Below are 20691 nucleotides of genomic sequence, written 5' to 3'. Positions count from 1 at the left end.
TTAGTTGAAAAGCAGAAGACTTTAGGAACTTCCCTTAAATGCCAATAGAGTTCTGTAGATTTCATGTAGTTTAATACATCAACTGTCGGACCAGATGTTAGCTTTGTTATCGAGTATTACCATTCCTGGTCTTCACATGCAACACAAGAAAATGCGACTGAGTCTGAAAATGATACAGACAAACAAAAGTGACACTTAATAAAAACAACCTTCTTTTCAGTCCAGTTACAGCTTTATTTGTTGAAACGTTGGGCGTTTGTTTGCTCACGGTGATGATCGACAGTGCACTGAAATGGAGTTTTTGCCCCCGTGTGTCTGATGATGTGCATTTTTCTGGAGAGTTATACTTTCGTGAAGCAAGAGCAGCTTATTTCTCAATGAACCTCACTTCCTGTGACCTTGCCTCATTATACCCTGGCCGAGCAACATCAAATCAAACACTGCTTCTGGTGTCACATGATATATGGGCACATAGGGAAAAACTTGGTTGGACATAATGGTGTGGTAAAGGAAGAAACTCAAATGGGAAATCTCTGCTAAGGTGCCTGTGAAGCTTCACTACAATGAATACTTGGGCATACGTTTAAGGCTGTGGCATATTCTTTGGCGATTCCATAATCCGGCTCTCCCAGTGGTGAGCTGGGGTCGCATTGCAGGAAATTGCGAGTACGTAGCCCATGATATTCCATTTATTAATTTTAATGGATGGAAAATGGCAGGCTCCCTACAAACACCTCTCCCTGCTGGGAGCACTGGATTATCGGATTAACCTCTACGTGTTGAAGAAGTTCAGCTTTGCTTTCCACAGGTTACGACGTAAAACCAAACCTTGGGCCGGATGCAGCCTTGCGACACAGTCCCAGCCAGTCTACTCTTCAGCACTGTTAGCATTGCCGCAGCCCCAAAAAAGCTGATCCTTTCCTTTCAGATTGAGGGACGCGAGGTCGCTTTGACCAGGCCACTGTCTGACCCGTTTCCTTCTTAACACTCCACAGCCGTCAGGGGTGAGCTGCTTGTTCTTTACCCGTTCTTAAGCAGGATTAGAAGTGTCTCACTCCGCACAGCCAAAGGCCAATGTTGAAGCCGTCTCTCTCTCTTGACTTTAATTAACGAAAAGCAAATCAAGCTTATTGCTTATAGCGACTTTGGAGGAATGCCAGTAAATATATCTTTTTGTGACCTGGATTTAGACTCAACATAAATTTCCCCCCAAAACACATCCAAATAGATAATAGTCAAAGTAAATCTTTTATATTCTGCAAGGTTCATTGAAAACCCAGTATTTACAGAATTAAGTATTAAGTGTCTCCTGGTCACTCCAATTACTCTCATTACACTAAAAGTACAACCTTGCCCTACTTGCAGTTATACAGTGCTTACAATTCACAATTCACAATTCAAATCGCTTTATTGGCATGATAAGTTACATCTTATGTTGCCAAAGCATCAAAATACATTTATGGTTTAGCACATAAACGCAGTTCTATTCATACAGTGTATAAACAGGTATATCCCTGAGTGTATAAATATACATTCGCATTGTTTATATATATTCTTTTCTTAGTTTACTGGTTGTCCCTCTGTTCATGGCAAGCTGTAACATAGTGTGCCGCCAGTGTTATACAGCTTCTCTCCTCTCCCAGTAGGAATGGGAGTTTTTGGTTGTCATTCAGATTTCTGAAATCAGGGCATATTTGTGAGAATTTTTGGTAGAAATTCTCCCTGATGCACTGATATTTTCCACAAGCTGTGAGGAAGTGCATCTCTGTCTCCACCACTCCCTGACTGCAGTGCGAGCATATCCTGTCCTCTCTTGGCAGCCTGGTCTGCCTGTGTCTGCCTTTTTCGATCGCTAGGCTATGTTCGCTAAGTCTGTACCTTGTCAAGGTTCTTCTCAGTTTGTTATCCTTTACCATGGTCAGGTAATCAGCTATGTTGTATTGTCTGTTTAGGGCCAAGTAGCAATTGAGTTTGCTTTGGGTTTTTGTTGTTTCTGCCCAATATGTCAGATATTTTTCCTTTTGCTTAGCGACGATTGTGTTGGGTCGAATTCTTTGTGTTACCCTGTCACTGTCCTGGGGCTGGTTATTGTTAGTATTGTTAGTAGTTACTTCACTGAGTCCCAGGACTAGTTGACTGAGGGTATTCTTCTTTATGGTCAGCTCTTGGCATTTCAGGGCGTCGTAGTGATAGCATTGGGGATTGCTCATTTGTAGGTGATTCCAAAATTTGGTGGCTCTTTTTTGGATAGTGATTATTAATGGATATTGGCCTAGTTCCGCCCTGCATGCATTGTTTACTGTTTTCCTTTGAGTCCGGAGGATACTTTTACAGAATTCTGCATGTAGGATCTCAATTGGGTGTTTGTCCCATTTTGCAAATTCTTGTTGAGTTAGCGGTCCCCATACTTCACTGCCATAGAGTGCAATTGGTTCAATTACTGATTTGAAAATTTTGAGCCAAATGCTAATTGGGATTTCTATTTGGATTGATTTTTTGATGGCATAGAAAGCCCTTCTTGCTTTCTCTTTCAGTTCATTCACAGCCAGTTTGAAGTTTCCCGTAGAACTGATTTTTAAGCCCAAGTATGTGTAGTTAGTGGTTTGTTCAATTTTGGTTGTTCCTACTGTGAAATTTATTTTGGGTCCCTGATGTTTGGATCTTTGCTGGAACACAAGGACTTTGGTTTTTTTACACTGGTGCAGCAGCAAGTTCTGTTGTTGCGGTAATGGTTGCCAATCTGAAAATAGTCAAACAACTGAAGAGAGAAGCCAATGGTCAAGTGCATCAGTCTCTCCTTTGTCCCCCTCCCTGTTTGTTTGGTTATATATTGGAAGAGCAGGAAGCTGGAATTGTTCGGCTCCATTTGTAGCATACCTGATGATACTGATATTGTGTATCCTGAGCTGGTCATCAGCCTATGTTTATAATTTGGTTCAATCTGAAAAGAATTGTTAGGAAAAAATGAAGTTAGTCTTTCAGTCCATCCCCAATTTGCAAGACACGAGTGAGATGCATTCATCCTTAAAGATTCCTATAATTTAGTTCCATAATGTTGGTTCTACTTTAAATCCTTTATTAATTCAATAATACTGATGATGGCAGTCTTCCCCCTACAGATAATGGGTCAGCCCAGTGTCATCAATTCATTTTAGCCAATAGGCTTACAGTATGCAAATAATCTGTGGCTGACTGAGATGAGCAGCTGTATCTGATGATTGTCTGTAGAGGTCACCAATGTCTTTGGTGCTTGTTATTGGGCCAGTACAAATTTAGGAGGGTAGGTCTCTGTGCTTCCAAGTAAGAATTCCACTTCAGCATCTGTGACTGTCTGTTTATAATGGTGAATATGGGCCACAAGTCACAGCGAGCACTTTAGAGAAATGATAATGAATTTCTTTTACTTTATTACCCGGTGAAGGCTTGAAGGCCAGGTTGCTTGTGTACCCAAGGAACATTCTGCGCCTCTGCTGAACAGTGCTGGCAAACAGTCTGCAGAAGATCCAGATCCAGATCTGGGACCAAGTTATTCTCTTCCACCTCTGTCAGCAAGGGAATGGCGACAACAGCAGCACCAACAGGACGATGACCACAGGCTCAAAGAAATGTAAGATTACGTGTACTGTTAGAGATTTCAGGTCTACACTAGATAGTCCCTCGGGTTCCCTGTCACCAGCCTCTCCTGTAAATGGACCCTGCATCCCTTACGTTCCCACCGCTGCCAATAGTTGTGGCGCTGCTTATTTAAGTGGCTCAGTGGGTAGCACTCTCGCTTCTGAGTCAGAAGGTTGTGGATTCAAGTCCCACTCCAGAGACTTGAGCACAAAAATATAGGCTGACACTCAAGTGCAGTACTGAGGGAGTGCTGCACTGTTGGCGGTGCCGTCTTTCGACTGAAATGTTAAACTGAGGCCACGTCTGCTCTCTCAAGTGGACATAAAAGATCCCATGGCACTATTTTGAAGAGGAGCAGGGGAGTTATCCCCGGTGTCCTGGCCAATATTTATCCCTCAATCAATATAACAAAAACAGATTATCTGGTCATTATCACATTGCTGTTTGTGGGACCTTGCTGTGCACAATTGGCTGCTGCATTTCCTACATTACAAAAGTGACTCCACTCCAAAAGTACTTCATTGGCTGTAAAGAGCTTTGGGACGCCCCGAGGTTATGAAACGTGCGATATAAATGCAAGTCTTTCGTTCAGGAACTTATTTTTACTGCCCAAATCCAATCGTGTGACCCCAACCCCTTGTCATATGTACTGGATACTGTCATCTCGTACCTGCTCCCCATGTGCATTTCTCCTGCCTTCCAATCAGGCAGACTGCAGCGGGTAGTCAAAACTGCCCAACGCATTACCGGCACCCGGCTACCAACCATAGAGCACATATACCAGAAACGCTGTTTACGGAGGTCACGGACCATCATCAAAGACCCTACCCACCCCAGCCACAGTCTGTTCACCCTCCTGCCATCTGGGAGATGCTACAGATGCATTCGCACCCGTACGACCAGATTTAGGAACAGCTTCTTTCCCAGGGCTGTCATCCTACTGAACTCCACAAATAAACTCTAAAGCCTGCACATCTACCAATGCACTTTATTATGGTTATGTTTATGTTAATATACTACAAGCCAAATGTATGTTGAATGTTTAAATGTCTTAATCTAAATGTACACTCTCGGGAGCCGCAAGCCTACATTTCGTTGTACTGCACTTGTGCACTAACAATGACAATAAAGTTGATTATGATTATGATTATGATTAGTGAGGCAAAGCCAATTGGAAACCAACAATCTGGTTATTTTGGAGAAAGACCTTGCATTTCTACAATGCCTTTCACAACCTCAGGACGTCCCAAAGCACTTTACAGCCAATTAAGTAATTTTGAAGTGTAGTCACTGTTGTAATGTAGGAAACGCTGCAGCCAATCTGCGCACAGCAAGATCCCACAAATAGCAATGTGATAATGACCAGATAATCTGTTTAGGTGTTGGTTGAGGGATAGATATTTTATGTGTAATATATAAAGGAATGGAATATAGACCCCCAAAATCTCAGGCTGTTCTTCAGCAAGATTCCACCAGGGATGGATGGCAAATAGGCTGGGAGCTGAATGCACCATGTCCCAGCCTGCAGCCATGTTTCCAGGATGCCCCTGTGGGGACAGAACCTCTGTTCACCTCTTAAAAGACCATTGACATAAGGGGAGGGGGGTGTGGATGTAGGTTGTTGGGGTGGGGATTCTGAACAATGCAGGTACAATCCAAGGGCAGATGTGTGGTCCACCTGGGGGAACAGGCCAGGTTTAAAAAAAAATGTAGTTAGATATTTAAATGCGCCCCGAAATTCCTCCAAGGCCAAATGGTTACATATATCTCCGGCTGCAAACGCTGTGCTGAGCTGAAGATTTTTTTAGAACCGCTTTGCAAAACGCCCCCAAGTTCTGAAAAATGTTCTTGCATTTCTTCTGCGATCTTTTATCTTGCTCACCAGAATGTTCTCCTGTTTGTGTGTCAGGGATGAGATAAACAAAGAGAATTTCCCACAGTGTGGCAGTGCCTCGGAAGATCATCATCCGTCAGTGCGAGGCGCTGTACAACACGCCGAAAAGAAAGTACTCGATAGAGCAGAAAACCAAAGTGGAGACAATCAAAACCCTAAGAGGTCGAAACCCAGCTCTGGGACACGAGCAGAGCAACATCAGGATGTGAGTGTATTGGGACAGATTTATTTTCAGATGTTATTCTAATATGATTTGGAAATGTGAGATAATTTAGTAGAAAAGAAAAACCACAATACTTTACTAATGTTTCCTACATTACATCAGTGACTACATTAAAAAAAAAAGTACTGCATCAGCTGTAAAGCACTTTGGGACGTCCTGAGGTTGTGAAAGGCACTATATAAATAGATGCGGAGAGGTTGTTTCCCCTGGCTGGAGAATCTAGAACTAGAATCATCGAATGGTTACAGCAGAGAAGGAGGCCATTCAGCCTGTTGAGCCTATGCCGGCTCTCTGCAAGAGCACTTCAGCTAGTCCCACTCCCCTGCCCTTTCCCTGTAGCCCTGCAAATTTCTTTCTTTCAGGTACTTATCCAATTCCCTATTGAAAGCCACGATTGAATCTGCCTCCACCACCCTTTCAGGCAGTACATTCCCGATCATAAGCACTCGCTGCGTAAAAAAGTTTTTCTTATGTCGCCTTTGGTTCTTTTGCCAATCACCTTAAATCTGTGTCCTCGGGTTCTCGACCCTTCTGCCAATGGGAACAGTTTCCCTCTATCTACACTGTCCAGACCCCTCATGATTTTGAACACCTCTATCAAATCTCCTCTTAATCTTCTCTGCTCTAAGGAGAACAATCCTAGCTTCTCCAGTCTATCCATGCAACTGAAGTCCTTCATTCCTGGAATCATTCTCGTAAATCTTTTCTGCACACTCTCTAAGGCCTACACATCCTTCCTAAAGTGTGGTGCCCAGAATTGGACACAATACTGCAGTTGAGGCCGCACCAGTGTTTTGTACAGGTTCATCATAATTTCCAAGTTTTTGTACTCTATACCTCTATTCATGAAACCCAGGATCACATAAGCTTTTTTAACTGCTTTCTCAACCTGCCCTGTCACCTTCAACGATTTGTGCACATATACCCCCTTGGTCTCTCTGTTCATGCACCCCTTGAGGATTGTACCCTTAAGTTTATATTTCCTCTCCTCATTCTATCACTTTTCTGCATTAAATTTCATCTGCCACGTGTCCGCCCATTCCACCAACCCGTCTATGTCCTCTTGAAGTCTATCACTATCCTCCTCACTGTTTACTATACTTCCAAGATTTGTGTCATCTGCAAATTTTGAAATTGTGCCCTGTACACCCACATCATTAATATATATGAAGAAAAGCAGTGGTCCTAGAACCGACCCCTGGGGAACACCATTGTATACCTTCCTCCAGTCCGAAAAACAACTGTTCACCACTACTCTCTGTTTCCTGTCACTTAGCCAATTTCGTATCTATGCTGCAACTGTCCCTTTTATTCCATGGGCTTCAACTAGGAGGAAAAGTCTCAGGATAAGGGGTCAGCCATTTAAGACTGAGATGAGGAGGAATTTCTTCACTCAGAGTTGTGAATCTTTGGAATTCTCTGCCCCAAAGGGCTGTGGATGCTCAGTCGTTGAGTATAATCAAGGCTGAGATAGATAGATTTTTGGACTCTAGGGGAATCAAGGGATATGGGGATCAGGTGGGAAGGTGGAGTTGAGGTCGAAGATCAGTCATGATCTTATTGAATGGCAGAGCAGGCTCGAGGGGCCGTATAGCCTACTCTTTCTTGCTCCTTATTCTTATGTTCTTGTGTTTAAATGCAAGTCTTTTATTTTTAGTGAAATTACTTTCCTTTTGTATATTCAGCAATGTTACAACTCAAGATAGAGATGAAGGAAGGCTATTTTGGCCCATCTTAGTTGATTTGTACAGAGCAAAAGACCTACATTCTCTCTCTAGGGACGGATTAACTCACAGGCCTACTTTCTTGGGTGAATCCAAATCCAAATTCTGAACTTAGATTCCTCCCTGTTGCAAACATTTCATTGGGAACGTTGCTGGTTTTCTGAACTATATTGAGAAACCTGAAGCTGCCAGTCTGCCACCCAAAATGCCAAGTGAAGTAAATTTGGCCAATTCAGAAACCTTCCAATAGGCTGAACTCGCTCAATTCAGTTCAACAGTGAAAATTTCAGGCCATAACTAAAGCCACAGATGGGCTTTTCCATTCCGCTCATACAAGCACTCAACTCCAATAAAGGTCAAGTCAGCAAACCAAGTCCAGTGCAGAGTAATGCTTTCAGCTATAAAACCATTCCTATTCAGTGCATCCGAGCGGTCCGTACATCTTTAAAAGCAGTAGTGCAGATAGAAAAAGCCCATAAAAAGGCAAATGGTATTGTGTGTTTTATACATAGGGGCTTTGAATATAAAAGCAAGAAAGGGATATTGAATTTGTAAAGACATTGGCCAGACCTCAGTTGGATTATTGTGTGCAGTTTTTCGCACCTCTTTATAAGAAGGATATTCGAGCCATAGATAGGTTACAATGCATAGTCACTAGAATGATACCAGGAACAAGAGGTTAGAGTGAAGCTATTTCACTGGAACAGAGAAGATTAAGGGAGATCCTATGGAGATTTTCAAAATTCTGAAAGGTTTTGCGAGGGTAAACAGTGAAGGATTGTCACTAGTTAACAAATTGGCACAAGGGAGCATAGACTCATGATTATCACCAGAATGAAGAGGCAGGTTAGTTCTCTCAATCAGTATTATTGGAACGTGGAATTGCTTTACCACATGTCACTATCGAGACAGAGTCTATAACATAATTTAAAAAGGAATTGGATAAGCATTTGAGAAAAAGATTATAACAGGAGATGGGGAAAGGGCAGGGAAGTGGGATTACAGTAGATAGATCCAATTGATGAACTAGCACTGGCAGAGACAAGATGGGCTGAAAGGCCTACTTCTGGGCTCTTAAGTTCTATGATTCTGCTACAATTACCACTCATTTTAAGGCTCGCTTGAAGATGGAGGTCTGTGTTCCTTGCGCTAAATTTAGTTTGTTTCAGCTGAAGCAACATCAGGATGAGACTTTAAACAGTGGCCCCATCTTCCAGATGAGATGTTAAGCCAGGGACCCATGGCACTATTTGAATGAAGGGCAGGGTAGTTCTCCTTGTGTCCTGGCCAACATTTATCCCTCAACCAACACCACTAAAACATTTTAATTGATCCTTTATCTCATTGCCGTTTGTGGAACCTTGCTGTGCACAAACTGGCTGCCGCGTTTCCCGACATTACATCACAGACGACACTTCAAAAGTATTTCATTGGTTGTGAGGCAGTATATAAATGCCAGTTATTTCTTGCTAATGTGATTTCTTTGCTTACAAGAAATTTCTTTTAACAGGACGTTCCAAATGAATTGTATCTACAATTACAAATCCCATTTTAACCACTGAATGGCAGATTAAACCTGAGACCACGGTGTATCGATAATTGAACATTTACTTGGTTACTTAAGGATCTGAACTGAAAAGCAATCTAATCGTTATTTATTTACATTGTAAAGCCAATGATAAAATTCTCTTTAATCTCTCATCACCATGTTTGACTTCCAAGCTATTTATTCGGGAGATCCCAGCAATCATATTTCAATGAGCACAGGCCACAATAATGAGAAATGAATTAATAGCCCTACATTGTTGTACAGATATAATTTTATGTACAGAATGTGCATAAAAGCAAACATATCCAGCTTTGTACAGATCTCCAGGACTTAAGTTGAAGTCTCTATCCTAATAGCACAAGTATTTCTATAACTATTTTTCTTGAGTTTAATTTAACTTTGAGAGTTTTATGGCTAGTTCTGCTTCCATTTATTTTTTATGCAAAACCCCAGATATGTTCAGAAACTCCTTTCCTTACACAGTTAAGTGTGTAACCTTCTTAATATTGATAACTCCTATCAGAGCACCACTTAAGGAAAGAAAAAAGAAAGATTTATTCATAATCTCTGGATGTCCCAAAGCGCTTTACAGCCAATGAAGTACTTCTGAAGTGTAGTCACTGTTGTAATGTAGGGAAATGCGGCCGCCAATTTACACACAGCAAGCTCCCACCAACAATGTGATAATGACCAGATAATCTGGGGTGTTTTTTTTAGTGATGTTGAGGGATAAATACTGGCCAGGAGTGAATAATTGGCAATACGGGTACTATTGTGGATTCTAATAGGAGCAAGCTTCACATGAAAAGTGTCAATGAAATGTGCGCCCCACTTACCAAATTTAATATGAGCAGATAACAGCTGGATATACTGAGTGATTCAGTGAGTTTGATTAATTTGTTGACAGAAGGGCACTGAATTTAAATGGAATTAGCAAGACACCAATCAGCCCAAGTGATTGTTGGTTTTGCCAGATCCAATTAAAATCCAGTCACAGCTGTGATGGTGTCTGCTTTAAAGAGCGGTGGCTGATTTGTAATTCTGTACATCCATTTTATCTGTTCATACTTTTGACACTATGGGCTAGAGATTGGATCGCACTGCGTTTCAGGGTCCGATATAGTGGGCGGCACGTGTGCGCTCATTCCATGCCAAAAATGCGCCACCCACCATATTGGTTAGGGCTGCTCAGTAGGTGTCCAGGGAGCGTGCCCGAAACTGGTGTGGGGAACATTGTTTATGCAAATCGAGGGCCTAATGCCTGTTTCAGGCCCCTTTTGAGAAATTGGACAGTGAATGACTGCAGTGTGTGTTGTGCTCAGTTTCTTCACACGCTCAGCAGGCGGACCAGGGGTTCCTTAAAGGGGCTGCTGGAGGCCGCCACCCGAAAACGAAGTTGAACATTTTTAACTGGCCTCTTTGTGGAGCAGGAGTGCTCATCCCGGCTCCACATTAAAATTGCCAGCCACTGCTCACTCGCACCGACCGCCCCACCCCCACCTTCCCCTGATTGCCTATCCCTCCACGAACTCTCCATTACTCTGACATTTTATACATCGCCCATTTCCTTTGCCCCACCTTCGGCAGCCATGCCTTCAGCCCTTTAGGCCCCATGATCTGGAATTCTCTCAAAGCCTTTTTGCCTCCTCACCTCCCTCTTCTCCTTTAAGACGCTCTTTAAAACCCAGCACTTGACCTAGCTTTTTGGCCACCCCTCCTAATTGGCCACTTATTTTGCACCTTTCCTAAGTTTACTCTCCATTGAAATTTCCCCAATAATTTCCTCGTTTTTCCCTGTCTCAGTCCTCTGGGAGAATTTTCCTTTGCAAAGAATTTTGGAAAATCATAGTCTGGGCTTCTGCAATTTCTTCCCTGCATTCCTTTGGGATCCTCTGTAGTTAAGATAGCTGAAGGCTGCCTTTTTTTTGGACAAAAGTAACAAAAACTGAAAGCAATCCCAACAGACAGCGCAATGCAGCTTCCCAAGTATTATTTGGTCATTGTTCAGAGAAGTTGGAGAGTTATTGGTGTTTTGTGTTTGCGCTTATAGTTATTAAAGTTAAGATTTACATTAATGTAGCGCCTTTCATGACCTCGGGACGCCCCAAAGCGCTTTAAAGCCAAGGAAGGACTTTTGAAGTGTAGGTAGGCACTGTTGTAATTTAGGAAACCCGGCGGCCAATTTGCACAGTAAGCTCCCACAAACAGCAAAGTGACAATGACCAGATAATCTGTTTTAGTGATGTTGGTTAAGGGATAAATATTGGCCTAGACACTGGGGATAACTTCCCTGCTCTTCTTTTATATATTGCCATGGGATGTTCTCCGTCCACCTGAGAGGGCAGATTGGGCATTGGTTTAACGTCTCATCTGAAAGACGCTTGTGGCTGGGCTGGGAGGCGGTGGCTGGTAGACTACCAGCAGGCTTGTCACCTTCCTAAGTTTTTTTTTCCCCCCTTCCTGTTCTCACTAGTATTTCACCCATCGCTCACTGGCCGACATTGGCTCCCGGTCTGGCATCGCCTCAATTTAAAAGTTCCCATCCTTGATTTCAAATCTCTCCATGGCCTCGCCCCTCCCTAACTCACTCTGTAACCTCCTCCAGCCCTACATCCCTCCGATATTTCTATGCTCCTTCAATTCTGGCCTCTGGCGCATCCCTAATTTTAATCGCTACACCATTGGCGGCCATGCCTTCAGCTGCCAGGGCCCTAAGCTCTGGAATTCCCTCCCTAAACCTCTCCGCCTTGCTACCTCCCTCTCCTCCTCCTGTAAGGCGCTCCTTAAAACCTACCTCTTTGACTAAGTTCCTGTTCTAATATCTCCTAGTGTGGCTCGGAGTTAATTTTGTTTGATAACGCTCCTGTGTAGCGCGGTGGAACATTTTACTACATTAAAGGCGCTATATAAATGCAAGTTGTTGTAGTAGCAGCTAGTGGTTCAAAATGTGACCGGAGCACAAAGAGTGCACAAAACTCCAAGGGCAACACTCGAGAGGGATCTTTTTTATGAGCATTTTATTTATACGTAATGTAAATCTAAGTTTGGTGCAAAGGTCATCTAAAATAAGTAGGAAAGACGGAGCAGTTCCCAGAATTGTCCAGCTGCTCTTTTATTTAATGGAGTGATCAAACAACCTTATTTGTGTTCTGTCGAGTTAACCGAGGAATTGGTAATTGAAGATGCTGGCTGTATTGGATGGGAGTGCCAAACCTGGAAGCTGAGTGAATTTATTCTTACAACAGATCTTTTCTAGTTTAGTGATGCTGGAAGCCATTTCCTGGATATACGTGTGGGAAAAAAATCTTTGTTTACTTACAAAGGATTCCAAATCATCAAACTGATGATTCTTCATTATCCCTTCTGTTTCAGGTGTGGGGGTGAAGGATTAGCCTAAGTCCCAGGTATTTCTGCTTGTAAGAACACACTGAGCTTAGTCTCATTTATACAGTTTATCTACACATCAAAATTCATTGATTATCGGAATAAATAAGTCACTCGCTAGATGTAAATACATGGCCCCAATTTTAACCCTACCCGCTCGGTGAGAACAGGGCGGGGGAGTGGTTAAAATCGGGGGCGAATCCACTTGCTGTCCCGTTCCCATCCTGAACTGACTGATTTTAATGGAGCTACTGACTCCGTTCCAAATCACACCTGTCGGAAACCAGAGCGATCCTACTTAATTGATTTAAATCGGGGTTCCGTGATGTAATTAGGTCACTGATGTGATTTTGACTGGGCGGCACTTCCCAGTGACTGACCCGCTCAGTAATACCTCCTGGGATTGGCCTCAGAAACTGACTGAGATGACTTGCGGGAATGTGTAAAGGGGCACTCGCTTCCATTAATCTAGATTTCTGAGGTATTCTGATTACTGCATTCCTAATGTATTTCAGAGCTTGCTGATTGCTTCCTTTTCATTTATTTGCCTCACTCAGCTTATCGTGGGAGCCATTTTTGCTTCTATGTTCTCCCACTGTTCACCCATCCAGAATAATCAGCAGCCCCAGCAACCAGGGCGAGCAGCAGGTGGGCCTGTTTGAGCACAGCAGGTGAGGGGAATGGGGGGAGCGGGGGAGCGCTGCTCGTAGAAGGCCTTACCCGGCCTTACCTTACACAGGGTCTATAGGCCAAGAGTACCACGGGCACCTCAGAGGAGCAGTTGTGTCAGGAGGCTGTACTTCACGAGGCGGCCTATTACAGATCTGTACAGCCTCCTGCAGCAGAACCTGCTGTCTACTGGACCAGGGGGCCATTCTTTGCCAGTGGCTGTGAAGGTCACCCCTGCCCTGAACATTTTTGCCTCGGGCTGCTACAGCACACATTTCTCGCATTTCTTTTTCCTTCATGGGATGTGGGCGCCGCTGGGAAAACCAGCATTTATTGCCCACCCCAAATTGCCCTTAAGAAGGCGGCGTGGTGAGCAATGTTCCCTCTAATTTTTTTTGTATGGAGCGGGCCACGAACTCCTTTGAGTGCGACCTTTTCGTCCGTGAGCAAATTTTAAAACAACAACGACTTTTACAACAACAAAGACGACAGCAATAGCAACCACTTAAAAGCATACATACAGTAATGCCATATTGCCACCCCACTGTCTCAAATCATGAGACAATCAGACCAGGTTCTATACAAGTTTAACATAACTTCTCTGCTTTTGAATTCTATCCCTCTAGAAATGAACCACCGTGTTTTATTGGCACTTTCATGGCTTTTTTTTAACCTGTGTTGCTACTTTTAATGATTTGTGAAGCTATAGCCCTAGATCCCTTTGCACCTCTACTCCATTTAGACTCTTATTTTCCAAGGAGTATGTGGCCTCCTTATTCCTCCTACCAAAATGCACCACCTCACACTTACCTATATTGAAATTCATTTGTCATTTACATGCCCATTCTGCAAGTTTGTTTACGGTAGAATTAATTAAAAGCTTTTAGTTCTTCATGTACAAGCTCAATTTAATAAAAATGTACTTGTCAGAAAAGACTGGGATATAAAAGAACTGCATAATAAAGCATTAACACTTCAGAAACATCACTCAGTTACACGGTTATGCATCGACAAACAATCCAGAAGCCCAAGGTGAGCTGAAGAGGCATATCTATTCATGCAATTAGTATTAATTTTAAAGTTTTCAACGTATTGGCCCATCCCTCATGTCACTATAGCAATGGCTGCACAAGCAGCAGGAGCAGCGGCTTTCCTATGGCGCTGACATGCTGTACATCCACATAAGTAATTAGAATATTAATCACAATGCAACCAGGGCTGTAGTTCTTTAGTTCACAGTATTAAAAAGAATAGAACAAAAACGGGTATCTGTATTTCCAACTTCAATCACTTTCATTAATAAATGTTGTCTTCTTGAACCAGCACCCCCCCCCATGTAACATGTCAGAAATGCAGCACTTATTCACAAGTGCAGAAAAACACATACACAATTTGCATCACCAAATTAAAAACAAAAAGCAGGAAAAGCTATGATTTAACAGAAATAAACATTTATCTTTCTTCCAGGACAGGAGAACCAATCAGATTGACTTGGAAATGTTTACTAATATGTTGACGTAAAGATGTTAATTTACGAATTTCGTTTCTAATGTTTTTCTCTCAAACATTCTCCACAATATTAATTCCTGCTCTTATCAAGAAAAATGTTCCTGCTCTTATCAAGAAAAATGTTCAATTATTTTAGGTACTTCACAATTAAATAGCGGGAAACAAACTTCATTGTACTCTCAATTTTTAATCTCCTATTTCAAACATTTATACCAAATCAAAATTGTACATTATCAGTTTAATCAAAGTATTTTCTGTGTCTTTCTCAATAAACAAATAGTAGTTTCTTCTAACATAGCTTCCTGCAATTTTTATACATGTTTTATACATTCTAGAACAGTTCCTGCAGATTGGAAGGTGGCAAATGTAACCCCACTATTTAAGAAAGAGGGAGAGAGAAAACTGGGAACAACAGTCCAGTTAGCCTGATATCAGTAGTCGGGCAAATGCTAGAATCTATTAAGGATGTGGTAACAAGGCACTTAAAAAATAATATTGGCCCAGAAATTCGGGTCCCGTAGGCCCGATGGAAGTGCCGGTTTCCTGCATGCGCGGGAAACCGGCACTTCCGTTCCTCTGAACGAAGGGGTTCAGAGGTCGAACGCGTGCGCAGGAGGGGCTGTGCGTGCGTATCGAACTTCGGTCTTTTTTACAGGTTTTCCCGGGAACATAAGCCTGCAGAATTTAGAAATGTAAAAAGCAGGCGTAAGGCCTGCTTTTTGAAAGGTAAGTGGTGAATTAATTAAAATTAAAACATTTTTTCCACAGGTTTATTATTTTTGAATACTTTAAAGCAAGGTAAGTTTATTTTTAGCCCCGTTAGAAAATAAAATAATTTTTTTCAAAAATTTAAATTATTGTTTAAAATAGTTATTTCATTTAATTTATAGTTTATTTTAAAAATGTGATGTTTTAAAAAAAAATTATTTGAAGATTTAGTGATGTTTTGTAAGAAAGAAAGGGCCCGTAGTATTTCTAAGTTTGACAGCACTTCCTGTCAGACTTATGAATGGAGCATTCCCTGCTCCAATTGGCTGCCCATGGCCCACATGATCCCAGGGGACGCATCGAACTAACTGCGCCCCTGGGATACGCAAGCACTGCGCGCCGGCAGCTGGAGCAGGCCCCGGATCGGAATTCCACGTAGGCCCACAGCTCAACGGCCAGCGCGCTAGGTAAGTGCAGGTCGGGGGCTTGCACCCGCGGGAAGCCCCCAACCCGAATTTCTGGGCCAATAGAATTGGGCAGAGTCAACATGGATTTATGAAAGGGAAATTGTGTTTGACGAATCTGTTAGAGTTTTTTGAGGTTGTAACTAGCCAAATAGATAAGTGGGAACCAGTGGATGTGGTGTATTTTGATTTTCAGAAGGCATTCGATAAGGTGCCACACAAGAGGTTATTGAACAAAATTAGGGCTCATGGGATTAGGGGTAATATACTAGCATGGATTGAGGATTGGTTAAAGGACGGAAAAGAGAGTAGGAATAAACAGGTCATTTTCGGGATGGCAGGCTGTAACTGGTGGGGTACCGCAAGGATCAGTGCTTGGGCCTCAGCCATTCACAATCTACATCAATGATTTGGATGATGGGACCAAATGTAATATATCCAAATTTGCTGATGGTACAAAGCTGGGTGGGAATGTAAGTTGTGAGGAGGATGCAAGGAGGCTTCACGGGGATACAGACAGGCTAAGTGAGTGGGCAAGAACATGGCAAATGGAATATAATGTGGAGAAATGTGAAGTTATCCACTTTGGTAGGAAAAATAGAAAAGCAGAGTATTTTTTAAATGGCGAGAGATTGGGGAATGTTGGTGTTCAGAGGGACTTGGGTGTCCTTGTACTAAAATCACTAAGTTAGCATGCAAGTACAGCAAGCAATTAGGAAAGCAAATGGTATGGTGGCCTTAATTAAAAGAGAATTTGAGTACTGTATAAGAGTCAAGATGTTACTGCAATTACATAGTGCCCTGGTGAGACCACACCTGGAGTATTGTGTACAGCTTTACTCTCCTTACCTAAGGAAGGGTACACTTGCCATAGAGGGAGTGCAACGAAGGTTCACCAGACTGATTCCTGGGATGGGGGGATTGTCCTATGAGGAGAGATCGAGTAGACTAGGCCTATATTCTCTAGAGTTTAGAAGAATGAGAGGTGATCTCATTGAAACATACAACATTCTTACAGGACTTGACAGGGTGGATGCAGGGAGGATGTTTCCCCAGGCTTGGGGAGTCTAGATCCAGGGGTTATAGTCTCAGAATAAGGGATTGACCATTTAGGACTGAGATGAGGAGAAATTTCTTCACTCAGAGGGTGATGAATCTTTGAAATTCTCTACCCCAGAGGGCTGCGGAGGCTCAGTCATTGAGTATATTCAAGACAGAGATTGACACTTTTTTGAATATTAAGGGAATCGAGGAATATGGGGATAGTGCAGGAAAGTGGAGATGAGGTAGAAGATCAGCCATGGACTTACTGAATTGCAGAGCAGGCTCGAAGGGCCAAATGGCCTACTACTCCTATTTCTTATGTAAGCGTTTAAGAGGAAATCTATACTTATTATTCCTGGGACTTGTTAGGACTATAGAACGACGGACAAAATAAAATGGTTTGTATTTTTCCCCTTTTTTGGTTCTCTACCTAAACGTCTTAATATTTTTTTAAATGTCAATATAAAGTAATTTGTAACTCCTACAAATCCTCCCCTACCCTCTCCTCCCCTTCCTCAACAGCATGGTTGCATGTTTGTGTAAAGCTACTTACTTCAATTGATCATTCAAAATCAAATATTGAGAAATTTCAATTCTAAAATGTTTTAAGCATTTCAGACCCTCTTTAAAAGCGTTTGGACTTGACGACCTGGTTGAAAGTTGTTTAGATGAGGAAAATTGATTTTTGTTTCTGTTTCTTCCAAAATCATTTTTGAAACTTAGGGGGAAAAAAGTGTTTTTAACACACATTTTTTGTGAAAAGTTAATTAAAAATCTTTGAATTCTTTCAAGTCTCGTTGCAGCTTTGACAGAAGTTGCTCCAAGTTTCTCTTTCCCTCTTCAACACTTTCATTAGACATACAACAAAAAAAATAAAATAAACTAATTCTAAACGGAGCTCAAATAGGAAAGTGAATAAAGTGGTTAAACTTCTTAAGTAGGCGGTGAGGTTATCTATCCCCAGCCTTGGCGATGAGGTGGGATCAGTTTTTGGAGAAGTTGTTTCCTCTTCTGCTGCCGTTCCTCCGTCTCTCACAGACTCAGGTACAAACAGGGGCACAAACTTTTTCTCCTCTCTCACAACATGGTTTAAATAACCCTGATAGACTCTTTCAAAAAGGGGACAACACTTGGCAAAATTTAACTGGAACTTACTGCGGGACATTCAACATCACTTTCCTGTACTTTTTTCCAGCTTTAAACAATTTTCTGATTTTTTTAAAATTCTCATTTTTGTTTCACTGGGAGCCTACAATTTGTTTGTTTTAGCCTCCTTCCAGCGGCCATTTTACATGTGCTGCGCCTCCACCTGTGTTGTTCCTCAGTGCGGCCACCACTCAGTCCCCAGGAATGGACTACACGCATCTGGACCCTCACCCCGCTCGCGCTCTTTCTCTCTCTCTCTGTCTCTGTCTCTCTCTCTCTCTCTCTCTCTCTCTCTCTCTCTCTCTCTCTCTCTCTCTCTTCCCCCTCTCTTCCCCCTCTGTCTCCGTGTCTCTCTCTCTCTCCCTCTCTCTCTCCCTCTCTCTCTCCCCCTCTGTCTCTCTTTCTCTCCTCCCCCCAGGTGCTCGCTCTCTCCCCCGTCCGATTCCCCCTTTCGATCCTTGATCTTCCCCCCCTCCCACCGGCCACCAACGGATTCCCTGACCTCTGCATGGAGCAGAGGAAAGCGTGGCCCAACTGGATACTGCGCATGCGCGGCTCCGGTATACTGCGAGCCAGCGCTGAAGGCTGAAAGGAGAAGAATCAGAGCGCGGGGGATTGTCCAGCTCAAGGGAGAAAACCAAACCCCTCCCAGCATTACACAGCGACCCATCAACAATCGGAACACACGCTTCAAGAGCTGCGATCAGCTCTGAGGTGGCAAGACTCGCAAACGAGTCTGTCTGGATTCCTGGGGCCATTGTGTATTGGGCCCCTTCCCCACTCCAGCTACTGTCCAGCTCTCTGCGTGGCATTTCAATTCAACTGCGCGCAAGCTCCGGGATCGCTCCGCGCACCTTCGAGGGAACAGTGGTGGTGAGCCACCTTTTTGACAACTGAGTGGCTTGCTGGGCCATTTGAGGGCAGTTAAGAGTCAACCACATTGCTGTGGGTCTGGAGTCGCATATAGGCCAGACCAGGTAAGGATGGCAGATTTCCTTCCCTAAAGGGACATTAGTGAACCAGGTGGGTTTTTACGATAATCCGATAGTTTCATGGTCACCATTACTGATGCTAGCTTTTTATTCCAGATTTATTTAATTAACTGAATTTAAATTCCCCAGCTGCCATGGTGGGATTTGAACTCCTGTCTCTGGATTATTAGTCCAGGCCTCTGGATTACTCATCCAGTAACATTACCACTATGCATCTCCCGGTCTGCAGTGCGCAGCTACATTAAGCCCATTTAACCAGAGCCAGTCAGTGCATTACTTTCCCAATGGAGGCCAGAATGAGGGAGCTCTGGGATTTTCCGACTTTCCTCGTGTACAGACACCATTGCGTGCATGTCGCTATCGGGGAACCAGAGGATGAGTCAGGAGCTGTTACCAACAGGAAGGGCTATCATTCCATCAATGTCCAGCTGGTGTGTGATCACTGTCAAAGGATCATACAAGTCTGTGCAGCTGCTATGATGCTTTCATCCTGAGACACACATGCATCCCTTCACTATTCCACCTCTCCAGGATGGCTGCTAGGGGACAAGGGATGCCCCCACCACACCTGCCTGACAACACCCTTCCATAATCCCACCACGCCTGATCAACGCAGGTACACTAATAGCCATGGGACCGCAAGGAACATCATTGAACACACCATTGGCATCTTGAAGCTGAGGTTCTAGTGCCTTGATCACTCCGGGGGCTCCCTACAATATGGTCCAGACAAAGTGGACCACATCATGCATAGTTTGCTGCATTCTTCACAACATGGCGAGGCAATGAGGATTGGAGTTGGAGGAGACAGGGCAACAAAAGCCGAGGCAGTCTGGCCCAGCTGACATTCTGGTTGAGGCGGTGGTGAGTGGGCAAAGCTGCTGACGTCCTGAGCGAGGGCAACACGGGCCACTCCCACCATGCTACTCCCGTGGGGCTAGGGGTCACATCGCTGCCACTGATCTGCAGAAGGCCAGGGTGCAGATGATGAGTGAATTCTTGAAAACCTCTATCCACTTGTTCCACCATTCTGTCCAAGGGCAGAGCAGTGGTTTGAGCCCAGAGCCTGTACGGCAGTTGTTTGAGCTTCCATCAAAGCGTGCAAACTTGGACTCCTGTTGTGCGACCCAGCTGCCTGGAGGTGACCACAGTCTCCAGTGTAGACTGCAGAGTGCTGATGCCATGCGAGATGATACCACATAGACTCAAAGTGAACTCCTCCATACTTTCAGCCATGGCGCTGAAGCTCCTTGGAAGGCCTCCCGATACCTTGTACAACCACTCGTGTCAGGCAAGTGGTTTTCTTCTCATTGCTGGGCTTCTGAAGTCTGTATCTCTGTCCTCCTCAGCCCTTTGGTGAACTGTCTCCAGGGCACTCCCTACCTGCTCTTGCGAACTAGTGCTAGGTATATCTGCATGTGCGGACCCCTATACCTCACTCTATAACCCAACCACAGTGCCCACCCAGTGTCTGTGCTGGTGCTTGGCAGTGATGGAACGGGTGACCGTGCCTCCTCAGAGGGATTCTCCTCCTCTGAGGTGCCTTCCTCAGGAGCTCTGGCTGTTGAGCAGAACCTAGAGGAAGGAAAAAAGGGACAAGAGTTAGGATGGCATTTGGAGGTTGCACAGTTGCATACATCACAATGTACAGTAATTTGATGTCAAACTCGGCGCTGCATTTTTCCAGTGCTTAATGATGGGGTACAAGTAATTGTCAGCGATCCTGTTGAGTGAAGTTAAGGTTAATCCTTGTGTAAAAGGCATGTCAGT

The 20691-nt window shown here is 43.6% G+C and overlaps 1 protein-coding gene across 1 annotated transcript in view; it reads left to right on the top strand.

The window, feature by feature from the left end:
- Nucleotides 1-20691, top strand: part of LOC147113665 (uncharacterized) — a 126765-nt gene that overhangs the window by 60625 nt on the left and 45449 nt on the right. The window contains exons 4-5 of the mRNA XM_085994913.1: nt 3422-3607; nt 5525-5714. Of these exons, the coding sequence (XP_085851039.1) occupies nt 3422-3607; nt 5525-5714 (376 nt within the window). The remainder of the gene's footprint in view (nt 1-3421; nt 3608-5524; nt 5715-20691) is intronic.

Source organism: Somniosus microcephalus, chromosome 8 (assembly GCF_052327205.1).
Source record: "Somniosus microcephalus isolate GS21.2 chromosome 8, FLI_Smic_1.0, whole genome shotgun sequence".
Lineage (NCBI taxonomy): Eukaryota > Metazoa > Chordata > Chondrichthyes > Squaliformes > Somniosidae > Somniosus > Somniosus microcephalus.
Note: the sequence above shows the minus strand (reverse complement) of the source record. Positions and strands in the feature narration are given on the sequence as shown.